Raw genomic sequence first — 19,442 nt, 5'->3', positions numbered from 1 at the left:
AGCGTGGTCACAGAAGGCGTTCCCAAAGCGTTCTCCGACGCAGCGTCTCGTTCCTGAAGAGGAACATTTGAAGTGATCGCGCCGGCGCACGCACGCACACACACAAAACACATCAGTTCCTGCATTGCTAACTTGACAGCGCAGTTGGTACTTTATCAAAATAAAATACAGTGAACCAAATATCAGTGCGCCCGCCTCAGTGTCACCGTTGGAACGCGACTGAAGTACAAAGCCTATAATTTACATAATAAATAATAGTTTAGCATTCAGATACGTTACATCGCAAATATGGAAATATTATGGAATATTTGGATTTGTGCCGAATGAGAGAGGTAGGACACACGAGCACAAAACTCCATTTCGCAAACAGTTGAGTGCACAAGCCTTTAAAGTATACTCCTTTGTCAGTCTATGAGAGACGCATTCAGAATCAGCACATAGTCACTGTCTAGTGGGCTTTGTTTTCAAATGCGCAACTCATGGCATTCGCTGTTCTTCTGCTGGTGGGCGGTTATCAAACAGCGTTGCATTGCTGCGGGCACCCCCTTCTGGATTGGGGGTGAATTGCCTGTATTCGTTGTAAGGCCTCATGCACCGAACCGAGATGTCCGTACCGTGACGGTTCGGTACGAATACATGTGTATCACACACAATATATATATATATATATGAAGAGTTCAGATGCAAAAGCCTCTAAGTGCTGTCTGTAATTTTCATCTAAAATTAGCATTTTTATCAGGCTTCTATATTTATGTTCAGTTATTTCACTATGACGGCACAGAAAATGACCTATACATTGTAAAATTACCTAAACATTTCAGATGGCACTTAGAGGCTTTTGCATTTGAACTCTTCATATATATATGTATATATATATATTTTTTTTTTTTGTTGTTGTTGTTGTTGTTTATTTATTCATTAGGTCAATATAATATAATATATAATTCATTTCAACATACAAATCTCAGCCTATTGTTGCCATCATTAAATTATGTATATATCAGCATTTTATCAGCCATTGACCAGCCAGCTCTCAAGATATCAGTCACTGAAAACCCCATATCAATTAGCTACCAGTAATAATGCTGTTAAATAAATGGTTATCAATCATAGTGAATAGCAGATGTCTGTAACTCATAGTAGTGATAGTAGTTGTATCGAACGAGTCCTGTTTCTTATAAAACTACATCCTGGGTGTCAGTGGGAGTCCTGATGTGTTACATAAGTGGGCCTGTCTCTGTGCTTTTGTCTGAGTCTGTCAGTGGAGTAGAGATGATGAATGTGTCAGTGGGAGACAGCCATCCTCATCTCTCGCTGCGTTCACTCTGTCATCTGCTGCACATTTTATGATGAGCTCATCAGTAAAACCCACCCCCCACGCTCTAAGCTCAGCAGTTCAGGCCTTGACAGATTTTATTTATATGCACGGATATTTACATACTTTTGGCGGGAGAAGCTTACGTGCAACTTTTCTCAAAAGTGAGTCACTTGGGATAAAATCACTTGCTAAATGTATACATGTAACAAAAATATATATTGATTTGAATAAGTGGATACAGAAATTGATTTTGTGATGCTAAAATCAAATGGCTTTCCTATTCACATTTTTAAAGAATTTTATATTAGTTAAATAATAGAGTCCAATATTTTTGATTGTTTGGAAGAGACTTCATTAGTTTTTCGTACATTTTGAATTGATCTTAAATATTGTATTTTGAATAGCATATTTTCAGTTTTTTATTTTCACTATTTTTTGTACTTTATATTGGTGCATGGCAATAATTTTTTCACCTTTTGTTATTGTAAACAAAAGCTTGATAAACTATAAATTATCTAAAAAACAGTCGATGTGCAACGCGACTTATAGCTGCACGCAAGGTGCACAGGATCTGTCCCACGAAGGTGGGACCTCTCCTGGGGTTTGGTGCAGAGCTGACAGGGGCGACATCCCCCCATCCCCCTTTGTCACAGACACACCCTCCTCCCTATGGTTTCTCACTCCCCCCTTTGAGACAAAGCATGCTTTGTTAGTCTCTACACTCGGTTGCCTCAGAGATGGGAATTAAAGTGACGGCTCCAGAGGCAAGAGGTTCCCCTCTACCATCATCATTATAGCCATCTTTCTCGGTTTCTACACCAGGCAGGTAGACAGGCGTCAAAGATGTCTCTCGCTTCTGTGCCAATGTCTGCCTCTGGGCTTGGGGTGAGACAGATGTGTTGTCTGAGAAAGAGAGAGTCAGCCGCAGTAAGGATGGATACTCTCGCAGTCCGGTCACGTATAGAGGCCACAGACTCCTACAGCCAATCGCATAGCGGCAGGGCCTCCATTTTGAAGTTCCCGCGGAGGGAAGAAAAGCAGTGTCAGATGTCCTGCTGCTCTCACTGGCCATTTAAAATGTAATGTAAACAACAACCGTACTGATAAAATATTTATAATATATATTAATTTTTTTATTAATATTACATTATTCAATATATATTTATAATATATATAAATATATATTTATAACATTTATTAAAAATGTTTATGTAATTTTATTTTATTTTAACATATAAAATAAAATTACATAAACAATTTTAATAAATGTTATAAATATATATACATTAAAAAGCTTTATTTGATTAAAATTTACTTGGAATAAAAAGTACAATTAACAAGGTTCTTGTTGGATTCCTGAACTAAACGAATACAGATACAGATCTCAAATAATTTTGAGTAACACAATTAATATTTTTTTTATTCTGATCCTTATTCCTCAGAATAATTATACAGAAGCAATCTTTAATCAAACATCGCCATGTCAATCAAGCCATTTGATTAATAATTTTTACATTGAAGCACAATCAAAAGACACAAAGGCCTCCAGCACATTTCTATAATCGCAGATTCACCCTAATGACACATGGCTTGCTGGTTGCAGTGGCATTCCCTCCCATTGCATAATGAGGTTATAAGTGCAAAATCATTTAATGCCTGTGTCCTGCATTGGGCCAATTTAGCATTTGCACTGAGATGTTTGGAGCTTAAATAAGAAAAGCCCCTTACATAAGATTAGGACAATGGAAAGCTGCATTGTGTAGAGTAGGGGGGCACCTTTCCTCTAAAACAGAAGGTGGTGAGGGATGACAAAGAAGAGTATTGAGTGTTGGCGGTGGGTTTCTTTTTGGTGCAGATCCAGCCTCCTCGCAGAGGGGACAAAGCTCCCCCTCTGTGCCTCAACAGAGCCTTTAAAGGCACCGAGTTCCGCAGCTGCCTCCCGCTCCGCCCATTTGCCTCCCAAAATCTCTAATCCCCACTGAATGACCCCCGAACTCTCTTTCCCTCTCTCATACGCTCACTACCACCTTGAGCCCACCAGACTAGTGATTCATTTCTCCTTCTTCCTCCGTCAGCTGTCGAAACGTTCCCTTCAACACACCGGCTGTATGCTCGTATTAATTGCAACAGATCTGCCATGGCTAATTATCTTTGACCCCTTTAGCCTCGTAGGAGTAGCGTGTGTCTTTGTATCGACTATGGGTTTGAGAGCATACATTTGGGAATTTGCGTGCACAGATATCCAAATGTAAGACTGCTATTTGATATATATGCGGAGGTAGAGTCTTGTACAGTCTGTTTGATCATCTTTTGGCACTGGAGCATAGGTTGGTTGAGCGGTTTGTGGGTCAGCTTTGGAGCTGGAGAGAACAGTTGTTCCTCAAGGGGACCTCCTGAGATGGTCATGTGACCATGGCCTTCTAGAATTATGTAGCATGAGGACTGGGAGGGGTGCGGCCCATTGACCGTAACCAATTGTCTCCGTCACTTTGACTTGGTATCTTTTGCTGTTTCTGAAGATACATCTGTACCTTTAATTTTTGCAAACAACAAAGAAAACAATTTTTGTCATTTTTTAGGTTTTGTTGTTTTTAAATTGCTGTATAGTTTTTATTATTTTTTATTTCAATTTGAGTTTGATTTATTTTAGTACATCAAGTTAAACTAAATGAAAATGAGAAATGTGGCCTTGTCAACTAGCTGTAATAAGTTTTTATATTTTATTCTATTTCAGTTAACATTTATTTTACATATTGAAATTATATAATAAAATTATTATATTATAAATGATATAATATAGAATTATACATAAAGTTTAATATTATAAAAAATGTTAAATATTGTGACTATATACAATATATAAGATTGTTGATATTATATACGTAAAATAAAAGTTTTTATATTTTATTGCATTTCAATTAACGTATATTTCATGTAACACATTTTAAATGGCTTTCATTTTAGTTTTAATTAACTATAATATCTGATATAATTATTTTAGATTATTTTGTGTATGTATATATAAATTAACACATTATTTTAAGGCAAAAAGCAAATGTATGAGTGATGGCATATTAATACCATAGTATATGAATTTGGCATTGCCACTACACTCTTATGTAAAGTAAAAAAAAAAAACATTTGGCATATCTTTGTTTTTTGGAACCTTTTTTTAGGAGTTCTAAAGCTAATATCTTGACACTCCTGTGATTTTCGCATTTCTGGCCTAGAGTCAAGTGAAACAAAGATGCAGATTATAGTTTACTACTCTTGTTGCAGCCAGGCTGTATGATGTTGCTATTTCAGTCACATGAAACCTTCGACCGCAGAAGCAAAGAAGATTGCTAATTGCTATTTTGCTGATTGCTAATTGCTATTTGCTTTTCAGCTATCGCCAAAGCCAAATGTTCCCCAAAAACGTTTAGTTGATGCACCACTTGGGCTTTCTCAAAAAAGATCAAGCAAATAAGTGAGAACAAAACACCTTAAAAAGATTGATCTTTCAGTCATTCCTGTTTGTCTTTAACTACTAACCTCTCAGTTTTCATGCTAGAATCTGAAGCGGAAAGAGGAAGATCCACACGTGCACTGAAGACTTCACAATCAGTGCTTTCAACCTTCGTACCCACTGTTTCACCTCCCTTGCCCACGCTGGGCAGGTGCAGGTGCAGGCAGAGGGGGCAGCATTTCAGAGCCTCCTTTGTCATGAAATGTTAGCACTTTTCTGCACAGGAGTTGGCTGGTCAGCGCCGTGAGCTCCATTCCAAATTTCAGGAAGAAGGATGAAAGCCAAGTCGATTGTGAAGACACCCACACCCTTTAACCGTAGAAATGAGTGTAATGCTTCTCTGTTCCTAACGGGGAGCTTCTTCATTCGAAGTGGCATTTGCTAACTCCTGAAACTCCCTCAGCAGAGCTGGATAATAGCTCTGGTTACGAGTACATTTTGGCAGCTGCAGCAAAATGAACCTTCTCCTGACAGGCAGTGCTGATCGTGTCCTTTTAGACATGAGCTGTACGTTTACCTAAGGTGGCCTAAAGGGGCTTTGGAGCTGAATCCTAATTGTACAGCAAGTCAAGTGACTCCATAGAGCTGCACAAGCTGATTGTCGTAGTTGTCACCTGAGGCATTGTCATGATTGTCCCTGTGCAGAAGGCTTGTGCATTGTTCAGAATTAAAATGATGATGTCTTTTAAATTCTTAAATACTTCCTCAATTTGAATTTAATTTAAATTGAGATAGCAAACAGGATACAGAATTGCAATTTAAATTTAAATGTAAGAAGGTAGATTCAAAATGAACTGAAATTCAAAGAAATACATTTAAGGTAGAAAAGCAAATTGCAATATTGCAATGTTGTATTGCAGTCGAATAGGAATGGCAAAAGACTGAAATGGTTGGATTCCGGAGGTAAAAATCCTATTTATGAACTCCATGGGGAAATAGATTTTTAACGATAACTTGTAAACCGCTAAAGACAGACCTACGTGAGCTAGGTTGTTAATCGATGATATATGCCCACATTATTTCAACTTATTTTTTAAATAATTATCGTGTTTAACAGCAGGAATCCTGGTGAGAAATTACATTACCCATGATTCTGCAAAGAAATCTCAACCAATCAGTGAATTGAAACTAAATTGCACCAAAAGAACACTTTAATGCCCGCCTACTCCCATGAAGCTCTGCAAATGACGTAAATGAGTCAAACTCATTCTGAGTCTGCCGGACTACTGAAATAATTATATAGATGCATATTTTGTATGAAATGTAAAATATATTATTTATATATCTATAAAATCAACATATTTAAATCAATAGTTGTAGATTTTGTAATCTGTAATGCATCATAGCATTGTAGTTCTTTCCCTCATTGAAACCAGCAGTCAGTACTTTTGATTCAAATACTTTTTTGCTTCAAATCAAAGTTTGTAATGTCATAATTCACCCGTAGCTGATTCATGTCTTATAACTCTGTAATGAAGACTTGGGATCCCTATAAATCCCTATGGGAAAAATGAATGTAAAACATACTTTCATAACCCATGCTGCTGAAAAAGTGGGCGGGCACTGTTGCACTCTATTCATTACATTTCCTCTTTCTGCCATTCCAGTTCAAATTTCAGTTCAACTTCCTGTGGGGTGTGGCCAATTCAATTCATATCCGCACTCATGAACTGAAGAGGAGCCAATTCTTCAATTCAACCTAACTGACTTCTGAGAAGAGATGTGGCTGCTACCAAAGCGCAGTTTTTGGACTGCCAGCTCTGCGTTACAACAAACGCCTTCTGTCTGCACATCTGCATGCACCTCCATTCATATGTTGGCGATTGCACTCAGTGTATGTTCATTTCAAACGCTTTGTATTTCTGTGCGCCTGTCAGTATATTCTCATGGTGCTGAGAGCCTTAGAAGGCAGTGGGGGTGTCTCATTTTCAGGTTGACTTCTTCGGCCTTGCTTGGCTCCTCAACCCCATTGCCTCACTCGAATTCCAGCTGTATGAAATGGGGAACAGATTGTGTGCATGATGTAAAACGGCAGGCATTCTCCCGTTGCTATGGATAAGGTCATCTGTTGAGTAAACTCTGAGCAGATTAATACACATTATGAAAAGTAGAAAACTGAAAACACGGGACAGAACAATAAAAACGAAAAAAGAAAGCTCTTCTGGTGGTCTCTTGTAGCAGACGAAAAATAAGAAGTTAGTGCTAAAGGGTTGCGATAAGGAGTGGGCTGGAGACTGAAACTTGGCTCAAGGTTTGGAGACACTGAAAACTCTGATAAAGAACCAGAGCAGAAAGCTGGCTCTGGATCTTCAGGCCTGGGTGCCTCAATGGGCTTGGAGGAGATGACTCACAGGCCAGTGGAGGATGCCCAGACCAAAGAGGACTCTTAGCAATTAGCGGTGCTTGGACATGACAGTGTTGGGGGAAAGTGGCAGCAGGTTTGGATGGTCTTGTTGTAGGTTGTTTGGAGCAGCCATGCCAGCTGACTCCATCTGCCTATCGTTCAGGCGGGCAGTGTTTAGACATCTTTGATGGACAGCAGGCAAGCCGAGACAGGTGTGTGTTGGGCTCTGAACACTTGTGTGGAACCCAATCCCCCCGCGGGGAGATGCGCTCAAGGAATTGAGGACACTGAGTATGTGGACGGGAAAAGCATTTAGATGTAGATTTAGGAAGGAAACGTTTTAAGGGTTGCAAACAGGCTAGGCTACGTTAGCATTCTGATGTTGTAGCAAAAATGGCGCGTTTTCCACATTTGCTCAGTATCATTGTACTCGTTTAGATTTTTTTTTTTTGATAATGTAAACACAATCTTCCACTCTCATTAGTTTGCAGTTTATGGTGAGCAAAATGTGCTAATGTTGCTAGTGCAATCCCAAGTGTTTTTACTGAGATACTCAAAATTTTGCAAATGGAGCTCTCTGTGTTTAGTGCTCTCATATTATAAGGGACAGTGTTCATTTTCCAAGTTAAAGGACAGTTGAAGGATAGCTAGCTGGTTTTACCCAAGCTGAAACCATTTAAACTGAAACATAAATAAAACTATATTATGCAGGCATATATTATGCGATTGTTTTTTTTTGTATTTATATGCATTTTCTGACACAAGAAAAATGACTCATGTGAATTGTGTAAATCAGAGGAATAACATTTTTTTCCACCAAAATAACAGCTCTGTGGTTTAATGCTTGAATGCAAGGAAATTAAGAAAATAACTTAATTTATAAAATCTTAAAACATAAATATTGTAATTTTATGTTGTTCTGCCAAATAAAAATATTATATACAGGTACATCTCAAAAAATTAGAATATCATGAAAAAGGTCAATATTTGTTGTCACTCATTTCAGAAAGTGAAACCCATATATTATATAGATTCATTACACAGAGTGAAATATTTCAAGTCTTTATTTCTTGAAATTCTGATGATTATGGCTTACAGATAATGAAAACCCAAAATTCAGTTGCATTGATGCAGTAATTCATGCAAAAGGAGGCCCAACCAAGTATTGAGTGCATAGAAATGAACATACTTTTCAGAAGCCTGACATTTCTGTTTAAAATATCCTTTTTTTTTTGATCTTATGTGATATTCTAATTTTCTGAGACACTGAATTTTGGGTTTTCATTATCTGTAAGCCATAATCATCAAAATTTCAAGAAATAAAGGCTTGAAATATTTCACTCGATGTGTAATGAATCTATATAATATATGGGTTTCACTTTCTGAAATGAGTGACAAAAAATATTGACCTTTTTCATGATATTCTAATTTTTTGAGATGTTCCTGTATTACATTATTATAATTATTAAATACTTTTTTATTTTACATTATTGCAATAATAATAGCTTTCTGTATTGATTTGTTACATTTTTATGTAACTAATTATAATAATCGTAACGAAAATAATAATAATAATAACAATTATTGTATATTTTTATATAACAGGTTTTCCTTATTTTTTTGTCCTTGTATGATCACATGTATGATTAAGGAAACGCTGTAAATTATAAATATTTTAATGGCACAAAAAATCCTTAAGTAGACAAAACAGAGGCATTGACAGACATTTACCAAATGGCTTGAGAGTTTCGCTTTTATTATGGGGCAAACTGGGAATGTGATGATTGTGACACAACCTCTCCATCATCTTGCACAGTTTTCTCCTTTCTACTGATTCATTATTCATACTAAAGATAGGAAGGACAAAAGGAGGCAGAGCAGGGATCTTAAATGGGTCGTCCGTTCACAACGTACTGAATTATAGGGACCACTGTGTTACTCTTTTCTCTATATTCTAATGTAGATGACCATCAGTCACTGTTGTTTGAATCATTTGTGCAAGCCCGGAATTCACACCAGCTCCGGTTACCACACCAGCCTTTGGAGATTGCAGATGCACGCTGGGATACGGTGGTGGACATTAAGTGTGTGTTCGAGTGTGATAGAATTCATGCTCTTGTAGCTTAATTCAAGCATGTTTAGAAGTGAATTGATACATAGTGAAGGTGGTTTTTGTGTAGGTGTGCGACGAGCAAACATTTCAGAACATGAGCGTATTACTGCATGTGCATGTTGCCGCTGCATGTGCAGGCATTATACTTGGGTTAGTGTGCGTTCAGTATAACAAGCTGTTATACATGTGTTGGATCTTCTTGTATTTGGCTGAGCAGTTGTTTGGTTGCTTGCTAGAGTAAGTAATCTGGAACAATGTGCTAACTAAACATCCACAGGAACCTCTTGAGGATAGATGGTTTCGATAAATCTTCACAAACACAGATGCAATGGATTTGCAATGGAGTCTCAGTCCCAGTGTTAAATGCACATGACTAGAAACAATTAAAAATATACATAATCTTTCACAAGTGTGTGGATCTGACTGAAGTCTGTGTAGTCTGTGTAACACTTGAAATCATTTCTGCACTAAATTCATCGGCTGTAAAGCAGCAAACACTAAAGCATCTTTGGATTTTACACCTTCTCTCCGTTCCCCTGCAAGGCAAAGGCAACTGTTCTGTTTAAACGTCAGCAGTCGTAAATCAGCGGACTGTAACTCTTTTAAAAAAAAAAAAGATCTGCTGAAAATACCTTTTGATATTTTTATTAGAAGACATAACTCATGCAGCTATCGATGATGCAAACGCCAAAGTCATGAGTGTTAAGTGAAATGCTGCTCAGACTAGTTCGTTTTACTTTCAGTTTGCGAGTTTGAGTTCACGTTGAGAGAACTGTCTGTCAGAACGTGAGGTATTCGTCCAGAAATAACATTTGACTTATAGATTTGGTTTGTATGCAGCAGATTTATGACAGTAAATAGCTGGTTGTGATCTGCAGGGCTTAGGTTTGTGAAATGTGAGTTTAAGAAGCGAGTCACATAGGATTACAGACTCAGATGTGTCTTTTGAAACATCCCATTTTGGCAGTTGTGTCTCTTTCTTTTTTCTGTCCCTTGAGATTAACCATCTCCAAATGCAGTTCCCTCTTCAGAAATCTGCATAACACACCCGTGGAGTTGGCCTTGGTTGCCTCTTGAGTCATTTCCTCATCAACAGTGAGTCAGTGTCTAAGCTCATGGACCCTGCTTTTTTATTAATTTCATATGTGAAATGTAAGAAATATATATAGGTTGTCAGCCGGCTACTTTTGTTAATTAAATGAACTATTACATGAAATGGCAATAAATTGATCAAAATGACCACAAATCTGCAGAGAAAAGTCCACAAATTAATATAATTCAAAAGACATTGCACATTTTTGAGATGTTAATAGATATACACTACTGTTCAAAAGATGGGGACTGTGAGATTTTTTTTAGACTTTTGCATTGTTACAGACAATTTCTACTTCAAATAAATTCTTTCTATTCGTCAAAGAAATACTGAAAATGTAGCACAGCTGTTTTCAACATTGATAATAATAAGAAATATTAGAATGATTTCGGGAGGTTTTGCATCAGGAATAAATGTTATTTTAAAATATGTTACAATAGAGTTATTTTAAATGGCATATTATTTCACAATATCACAGTTTTTACTTTATTTTTGATCAAATAAGTGTTTTAAAAATGATAAAAAGAATCTTACCAACTTAAAACTTTTGAAAAGTAGTGTAGGTGGACTGCACATTTTTGAAAACAGTAATATCACACATTATTTTTAATATTAAAAGGATTTTTGTTTTTGTTATTTTTAATTATTTAAGTTGTGCCATATGTATTGTTTTTCAGCATCTTGCATCATGCAAAACGTGTCTTGAGATCCTTGCACTCTTTTTACCCCCTCAGCTGTTTTTGATGCAAAAATGCATCCTGTATGACTCACAAGAACATTAAGGTGGTATTTCAGTTATGAATTGCTCCAATGATGAATTTTACGCACTGGTCTGGGAGCATGATTTATTTATTTTTCTTAAATTGACAGCCCTACACATCTAAAATGCATAGATTACACAATTTGAGGCAAATATCCGCTCTTAAACACAAGTGGAAAAGCTCCCAGGAGCCTCTGAAAAAGTGAGGCACCTGGCAGGAAAGTTTAGACCCCCCTTCCCATCTCCCACCTCTTTTTTCATTCTTCGTCTTTCTTTTGGAGAGTTTAGATTCTCTCTGAGTAATGTTACCCCCTCCTTCCTTATTGGTGAGTTGGACATGTTGAATGAAGAATCTCTTGCGCTTTCCCTTTTATCGAATTGCCTTCTTCACTGTCTCTCTCTCTCTCACTCGCTGCCTGTTGTTTTGTCTCTCGCTCTGTCTTTGTCCCTCTGTGAGGTCTTGGAAGGGTGTGCAGGAAGGTCTTGAGAGGGTGAGAGAGAACATTTGGGAAAAGATGAGGACAGGATCCCAGCCCAGGCATCTCTTCAGCTGTTTGCACAGCATGGGCCCCATAACCATGGCGACGTCACTATAGATGTTGGGGGCAGGGGACAGCTTAGGTCAAACTGAGGAAAAGGGTTGGACAAACCCAGCACTTCTCAATAAGAGTGACATCACTGAAGAGGAATTCACTCTTTCTTCCAGATCCTTTGTTATTCTTTGGAGACCCTTCTATCCTTCCTCTGCTGTTTAGAGAGGCTTGTTGCATTGGAAAAGCAAAGTTGAATTGACTGAATGGATCGTTCACCCAAAAATGAAAATTCTGTCATTGTTTGCTCACCTTTATGTTGTTTCAAACCTGTATGACTTGCTTTTAGTCTGTGTAACAAAAAATAATATATTTTGAAATGTCTGAGCGTTCTTTATTGTTCATACATTGAAAGTCAATGGGGTCCAATACTGTTAAGTCTGTCTAAAATGCCCCATACAAATGTATGGCTCAGATTAGCTATATTGACAATGGCTATGCTATGTTCACAGGTAAAATCCCTCCGGAGAGCACTCTGATCTTTGACATTGAGATCATCGAGATCCGAAATGGGCCTAGATCACATGAGTCCTTTCAGGAAATGGACCTCAATGATGACTGGAAACTTTCCAAAGCAGAGGTTTGTCGAAACAGTTGCTTGTTCACGACTGTGTGTCAGAAAGCAGCTGTCCGTCAAGCAGGAGATTTATGATACGCTCTTAAAAATAAAGGTTCGGGGGGGGGGTGTTGTAGCAATGCAGTAGAAGAACCATTGTTTTCTTAGTGTGAAATATATTTCAATAATCTGAAGAACATTTTTCCACTATAAAGAACCTTTGGTGCAATGCAAATGTTCCATGGATGTTAACGGTTCTTCAAGGAACCATTGTTTCTGAAAAATAAACTTTATTTTTACGAGTGTATGGACAAAACTGTTGAAAAACATTCTCCAAAATATCTTCTTTTGTGTTACACAGCAGAACAAAAGTCACAGGTTCAGAACAAAGACAAAATTTTCATTTTTGGGTGAACTATCTCTTTAAGAAGACTTGGAAAGTGAGGTTCCCATCTGTCCTAGTGACTGCTTACATGGAGTAGTGTAGGCCCGTAGAGAAGCGTCTGGATTTGGAGCGTCCATCCAGCCTGACAGACTATAAAATACGGTTTCAAAAAGCATAAAGAGATTTGAATGGAAACTCTCTCTGAATTTCCAATCCCCATCTTTCTTCTTCCTCTTACTGTTCATGATTACATAAGCACATGCAACACCCCGTCCTTTCTGTTTTAAAATAAAAACACATTACGTCATCAGCAGCTGCCCCACAATATTTTCAGGGTCTGCCAGTTGCTGTGGTGATGTGTCTTATGTCATATGCCTGGACTGGCCCCCTCCCAAACATTCATGTAGTTATGAACATAACGGTGCACACTGACACCAACAGGTCCCACGTGTCCCCTGTTTTCATTTGCCCGTCCCCGCAGTCAACACTCATCTCGTAGTGGGTGCTCCATGTTGAAACAATGACCCATGTGCTCCTGTAGGACTCGGGTATGTGGAGGCTGCAATCAGCCACCCTTTGATGAGCAGACAGGAAAATGCGAGTCACTGAGGAAGGGAGATGACTTTTTTAACCCCCACACCCTTTTTTAACTCCTCCTAACACCAAATCCAGGAAACATCTGTAGCCTCATCCACCGGCAGGGTCGTATGTTCACGAAATCTCCAGGGCCGCTGTTGGACTCTTTGGAGGGAGGCAATCAGGAAGCTTGTCAAAATTTTCTCGTATTGTGATACGGTGTAGAGACGTTTCCTGTACAGTCCTGTACAGTGTGTCTTCTGAAAGATTCTCCATTTGTCCTAGCAGCTGGTGTCATTTGTCATGTGGTACGCAGCAGTTTAATTGGTTATTGAGCTTGCTGTGGTCATTTCTATGGGTTCAGAGTGCTGTCAGTCAATGGGTCAATCTATCTTTCTGCTTTAGTGTTGTGGGACTTGTGATCAGCGTTTGTGATCTACATGACAGTGCACTATTCCTGCCCTACCATACCTGATTTTGAACCAGATATTAACTGAATTTGTTTGTAGCAAGAAGAGATGGGCCAGAGTACTCGGAAATGATGAAACTATACGCAAATGTAAAAAATAACCATATTTTTTTATTTCAGGTTTGGTTATGGCGTCAGTACTTACCGCTCTGACAGCAATTTGCGCTCCAACACTGACTCTGAGTCTGTGGCAGCAGCAGCGCTCTGAGGAGAGAGTAGAGGGCGTTCACACAGGACATATTCTCCTTTTCAAACAGCTAGACAGAGCTGGAACTGATCACTGTGGTCTTGAGACACGTTTCTGCAGGACGATTTGATTTATCTCTCTAGTACTCGAGTAAACAAAATGACCAAAATATCTATCCATGCTATGAGCCACCATGTTTCTGTCCTCTCTCTAAATAATTAGCAGGATCTAGGCATTACCTCACTTTGCTGCACTATTTACCAGGTTTAACTGGCTCTTTTTTAATGATCTAACATTTCGTTCCATATATTACATGTTAATGTTTTGTACATGCTCATGCGGTCATGTTTGTCAATGTTTTCAGTAGCTAAATCACCAAAGAGGTGCTCCATCTACAAACAAGAACAAGGAATGAATGACTCATCTACTTAACAACTGTATAAAAACAATTTAGCACAAGAGTGAACAGAGCCAAGTAGGCATTCCCTAGGCAACTATATAAAACACTGCCCAATACCTTTTCTTAGTTTTAACTCTTTGGCTGTACTGGAAGCTGTATGTGTTTCCTTAAATGCTACTAGCACAAATCCAAACTTATTTTGAAATCAGACTGTGATTAATAGGTCTATTAGCTCTAGCCTCTGTGTATATATGGACGGACACCAAACCCTTAATTTCAGAAGCAGCACAGTGACTCACAGGGCCTGTATCAGAATCTAAATTTTTAACTGTCACTGTGTACTAGGGCTGTGTGGAAAAATGTTATTTCTGAATGTTTTTTTTTTATCCTTTTCATGATATTCATTATTAATTTTGTGGAAATTTAAATGTATTTATTATTATAATTTTGTATCAATGTTAAAGTGTTTACTGTCACTTTGGATCAATTTAATTATTTTTTTTTTTTACATTTTTGTTTGATCCATTCTCTCTCATTTACTATGTAAAGTTTGGTTACTTTTATATTGTCAACCATATAATATAGAAAATATTGTGTATATGTAAAATATTGCCCAGCCCTAGTATGTGTAATATTTCTTGGTGTGGACGTTGATGTGGCAGTGAGCTGCTGAGAGGGGTGTTTATGTGCTTAGATTGGTGGTAAAGCAAACTGCCCATCACTTTCAATGAGCTCCATGGACAGAAACCTAAACTTGTGTCAGAAAGTGACCCTTCTGTTTGCAGGAGGGAAGAAGATCCTCAGTGACCTCTTTCTTAACTCCTCCCACCTCTTCCCATATCCCGCTGAGTATCTCACAACAGACACATCACAACCTCTCCAGGACCTCTTCATTCAGACTGTCAACACAACACAAACTGTCTGCTTGTATGCGAACATAACTGTGCCGATGCAGCTATTTGGTATTTAACATGTTACCGGAGTTCATTTAATGGTCATTGTGTGTATGTTTATACCATAAAAGTCAGTAATGTTTCAAAACTGGTCCTCCATCTCTGGCAGTTGTTTGGCTGGTGTTGTCCACACCCTACCCCCTTCATCTCCCTGCCAAAACAATGGTGATCTCTGCTCTAATAATCTACCGCCCCGATTGGTCTGTCACAGATTACTCTTGGGCCGCCAGCTGTCGGGAGCTCAGCAAAGCTTTTTTTCCTTTTCTTTTTTGTAAGATCCCATCCATGATCCTGAGATTCCTCAATTTGAGAGTATTAACACGGCTTCATATAGCTAGTCTGGGACCGAACCCAATTATTTTCATGCTAGTAAACAATAGAAGGTTAAAAGGAAACCGGAAAACTCTACTGCACCGTGTTGATAAGGGCCTATTCGCTTCCCAGCCTCTTGGGAGCCAAGAGATCCTGGCTTCGGATCAGTCTAGTTGAGTTTTTTCCCTCTTCCCTTTTACTTAAAGCTTTTGTGGATTTTGTTTTTATTTCTGAATCTGAATGGCCACGCTTGACTGCCTCTCTTATGGTGCAGTGTGATTTAGGGTGGGTTTTGTAGGATAAATGTCCCAGAAGCACGCTTTCAGGCAAAATGTTATAGTGTAGAAGGATTAGTAACCAATCAGAGAACCGCAGTCGGTTAATTCCTTTAGAGTCTGCACCGAAACAGTAAAACTATGGTGAATGTATGTGTGTGTGCACGCATTTAACCTCATGTTCTGTAGAAGAGACTGTGGAATTGGAGTTAAAATGCTGATATTGTATCAGAATTAATTGAAAGTGGAGACTTTGGAGCGTCTAATGGAAGGCTTTCTGTGAATAGGCTGCCAAAAATAGTAGCATTGCCAGGCGACTGTTATTGCAGCTGCTCCCATAACTTCAGTCTGCATGTACATAGATCCATGGTATTTATATGGGCAGATGCTGTAATGCTGGTTGTTTGTCTCCTAACACAATGTCTGTAGTCTTTAGTGTAATATGATTGATAGCCCAGTGACTGACGGATTCACTCTCTGATAACATGACTGATACTTATCACTGTATGTGCCTGTCATACAAACAATGCGCTATAGTATTATATGATTTAGTTGAGTAAAAACAGAAAGTAAGTCTCCTGTTATCAGTGATTCCTGGTGTTGTTAGCTGATGATATTTTATGCTGCTTCTATGTAAGGAAAAAAGCATTCCATCAACGTTTTAGCTCCAAACACCATCAATCGCAAGAACATGCCGTACAACCTCAGTCTTACACCAGCAGTAGTAAAACAACTTTGTGTTACTGCAGAAATGTTTATGAGAGGTTCATGGGAAATACATGCATAGATAGATAACTATAGGGAGCTTTTATAATTAATATATATATATATATATATTTATATTACACACACACACAACCTTTCAAAACTTTGGGGTCTGTATGATTTTTTTGCTCACCAAGGCTGCATTTCTTTGATCATTATCAGTGATTCCTGGTGTTGTTAGCTGATGATATTTTATGCTGCTTCTATGTAAGGAAAAAAGCATTCCATCAACGTTTTAGCTCCAAACACCATCAATCGCAAGAACATGCCGTACAACCTCAGTCTTACACCAGCAGTAGTAAAACAACTTTGTGTTACTGCAGAAATGTTTATGAGAGGTTCATGGGAAATACATGCATAGATAGATAACTATAGGGAGCTTTTATAATTAATATATATATATATATATATTTATATTACACACACACACAACCTTTCAAAACTTTGGGGTCTGTATGATTTTTTTGCTCACCAAGGCTGCATTTCTTTGATCAAATGTAAAGTAAAAACAGTAATACTGTGAAATATTATTACAATTTAACATTTTTTCTTTTTGAATATATTTTAAAATGTAATTTATTCCTGTGATGGCAAAGCTGAATTTTCAGCAGCCATTACTCTAATCACATGATCCTTCAGAAATCATTCTAATATGCTGATTTTTGGCTCAAGAAACATTTATTATTATCAATGTTGATAACAGTTGTGCTGCTTAATATTTTTGTGTGGAAACGGTGATACTTTTTCTTTCAGGATTCTTTAATGAATAGAAAAGTTCAGATGAACAGCATTTATTTGAAATAGATTTTTTGTAACATTATAAATGTCTTTACTGTCATTTTTAATCAATTTATTGAACAATAAAACATCTTAACAAATTACCCAAACTTTGTGAACAGTAGTGTATAATTTATTGGTCATCTGACAATAATTCTTTAAAATATTTGTATATATTGTTTTGTTCACTAAATATGTGTATATTTCATGTAATTATTTTATGGTGACTTTATTTTACTATATTTTATTTGATGATATGGCAGTTGTCTTGAACTTACACCAACATTATTCATTTAATCTAAAAGAGAAAGCGTTCGAGAATAAGTATTTTTCAGCTGGTCATGGGATTTAAAAAATTATCTTTTTAAAGGTAAGAATTAAGTTGACATGGAAAATACTGAAGCGTGTTGGAACAATGCAGCAGGTTTTGGAAACCTGTTTTTAGTTTATTAGACAGAAACCATGCTCCTTTGGCCCTCACCTCATCACTGCATTGAGAAAAATGCCATTTTATTAATCACTTCACAGCACACTTTAGACAACACCTGTAAATCACACTGAGCTTAAACTGTAATTCTCTTTGTGTGCCTCCTTTAGGAACAACCGAGCGCGTCTGCTTGGTCCAGGGCACTGTAGAGGCGCTGAACAGTGTCCATGACTTCATCGCGGAGAAGGTGCGGGAGATGCCGCAGAGCGCTCAGAAAACAGAGCCAGTTAGCATACTTCAGCCACAGACCACCGTCAACCCTGACCGTGTCAAACAGGTGATGCCTCACTTCCTTTAACTCCTGTTTCCTGTTTCCTCTTGGTCCATTCATGGGATAATTAACTTCCTTTTTTATTTATTATTCAATTAAATCAGATTTTTTTACACTTCTTTTTTGATCTGATACTTAATAAGTTATAATAAAAAGCACAAGCCCACGCACCCATGAATATAGTCACAGAATGAAATGAAGTGAGGAGGGACATTTTGATTAGTTAATTCTTTCTAATAGACAGTGTTAACTCCGTCAAACAGGTCCCACTTGGTTTGGCCTTTGCGTTATGAGCAAACAAACTCTCGAAGGTTCTGAGTGTGTTTCAATTAGACAAGTCATTGATTGTGTACCGGCTATCTGTTTAGGAGATCATCACCACCGGTCACTCCATTATTATGGTGCATTGATCTGCTGGGCTCCTGCATTGTTGTCATCCACTTCAATGATTCTTCTCCTTTATTTATCATTTACTTAATTAAATCACCTTTAGGGCAAAGAGAGAGTTGGCAGTATTCTTGAATAATTTACAACATGCCACCATTTTCTGTTCTTCATTTTTAGTTAAGCCTGTCCATTAAAGAAGTGTCCTCTTTGTGCTTATTGAGCAGTCTCTGTGAAGACAGGGCCATAACCTGAATTCCTAGAACATAAGTCCAAGATGCTTACCCCTGCAGAGTTGCCGACCTAATTATTTATGCATGTAATTATAGGGCTTATCAGCGGAGCAACACATCTCACTTTAGTGCACATTATTGTCTCTGCTGGGAGAGCATCACTGCAAGCCCTCTCTGCATTCTCCTGCGTTGTGCAATATGACAAGCTATATTTTATACAGGGATGCAGAGAGATTAGAATGTGGAGATACATTAAAAATGTTCATGAGGTTGTACAGCTGAGTCATTACTAACTTCCTTGAAACATACTTAGGCCTATTCTGTTGATTAAACCTTTGATCGAGATTGCCTGATAGATAGGAAACTTTGCACAAACATATTGTTTGTTTAACATTTATGTTTAATGTATAATTAAATATATATATTCTATAATGAAATATTGTGTTCTATAATAAAACATATCTATAATATATAACTGAATATATTTCTAATATTTATATATATTACTATAAAATTACAATAAAATAAATATACATATATATATATAACATTTAATGATATAATTTTATATATGTATATGTTTCTTTTATTGTATTTTTGAAATATATATATATATTATTAAAAAAATAAAATAAACATATACCTATACATATATGAAAGTATATAATTAAGTATTATATATTTAT

The 19,442-nt window shown here is 37.4% G+C and overlaps 1 protein-coding gene across 2 annotated transcripts in view; it reads left to right on the top strand.

The window, feature by feature from the left end:
• The window catches only part of LOC107756760 (RNA-binding protein Nova-1-like), a 55,265-nt gene that overhangs the window by 20,809 nt on the left and 15,014 nt on the right, over positions 1 to 19,442 (top strand). For both annotated transcript variants that reach the window (XM_016573993.1, XM_016573985.1), the window contains one exon: positions 17,979 to 18,145. In XM_016573993.1, coding sequence (XP_016429479.1) covers positions 17,979 to 18,145 — 167 coding nt within the window. The remainder of the gene's footprint in view (positions 1 to 17,978; positions 18,146 to 19,442) is intronic.

Source organism: Sinocyclocheilus rhinocerous, unplaced genomic scaffold (genome assembly GCF_001515625.1).
Source record: "Sinocyclocheilus rhinocerous isolate Xijiao unplaced genomic scaffold, SAMN03320098_v1.1 scaffold1152, whole genome shotgun sequence".
Classification (NCBI taxonomy): domain Eukaryota; kingdom Metazoa; phylum Chordata; class Actinopteri; order Cypriniformes; family Cyprinidae; genus Sinocyclocheilus; species Sinocyclocheilus rhinocerous.
Note: the sequence above shows the minus strand (reverse complement) of the source record. Positions and strands in the feature narration are given on the sequence as shown.